This window comes from Carlito syrichta, unplaced genomic scaffold (genome assembly GCF_000164805.1).
Source record: "Carlito syrichta isolate Samal-C Ts95f unplaced genomic scaffold, Tarsius_syrichta-2.0.1 Scaffold143343, whole genome shotgun sequence".
Classification (NCBI taxonomy): Eukaryota; Metazoa; Chordata; class Mammalia; order Primates; family Tarsiidae; genus Carlito; species Carlito syrichta.
Window position 1 is genome coordinate 1 of NW_007087439.1, and position 809 is coordinate 809.

At 68.6% G+C, this 809-nt stretch overlaps 1 protein-coding gene across 1 annotated transcript in view; it reads right to left on the minus strand.

The window, feature by feature from the left end:
* Positions 1-161: 161 nt before the first annotated feature.
* LOC103251662 (mucin-2-like) overlaps positions 162-809 on the minus strand; it is a gene marked incomplete at its 3' end in the record, with an annotated part of 10,123 nt that continues 9,475 nt past the window's right edge. The window contains exon 19 of the mRNA XM_021708681.1: positions 162-318. Within this exon, the coding sequence (XP_021564356.1) occupies positions 162-318 (157 nt within the window). The remainder of the gene's footprint in view (positions 319-809) is intronic.

Consider the following 809-nt stretch of genomic DNA (forward strand, 5'->3'; position numbering starts at 1 on the left):
GGGCGAGATGTGTCAAGCCCTCCCCCCAGGAAGGATGCAGGGGAAGTCGGGGAGGAGCAGGGGAGGCCCGCCCCACGCTTGGATGGACCAGAAGCACCGCCCGTCTGCAGTGCAGCGCCCAACCCATGGCCAGCCCCGAGTTCCCGGCAGGGGACGCTCACGGCACAGGTCTGGCGTCCTCCAGAACACACAAGCCCCCTCCTTGGTGCACTCCTGTGCGTAGGAGGCCACGGCCGAGCAGAAGCACTCGCAGTCCCCGCCAGTGTCACAGGAGCACGAGTCGTGCACGCAGGCCTCGTAGAAGGTCGTGGGGTCCACCTGGGGAGAGGACCTTGGTGTGCCCTGGGCCCAACCGCCGTCGTGGGGCCAGAACTCCCTGCTCCCAGGACCCAGCACTGGCCTCCCAGGGCCCCAGTGGGGGCCAGCCTAGGGGCAAAGGCCCAGAGACGTGTGGCCAGCCCTGGCTGTGCAGACCTGCCAGGCTGCCCCTGGGGCCCCGGGTTCTCAGCTGTGAGATGGCCATGCTGGACCCTGCGTCTCCCCCGCTGCCCGGGCTGAGAGCCGCCTGGGCACTGGTGGTCGTGTGCCCTTCCTCCCACGTGAGCCTGGAAGTCTAGAGGTAGGCTGGGAGGCCAGCCGGGGGGCTCAGAAGGAAGGCTGAGGATCCAGTCACGTGTCCAAAGGACGCAGAGGACAGAGTCAAAGCCGCAGGACCAGAGCCCCAGGGTGACACAGAGGGCCGCTCTCCGAGGTGCCCACGGAGCGCAGCTCAGAGAAGCGCCAAATCCAGCAGCGGCCTGCGGCCCTCC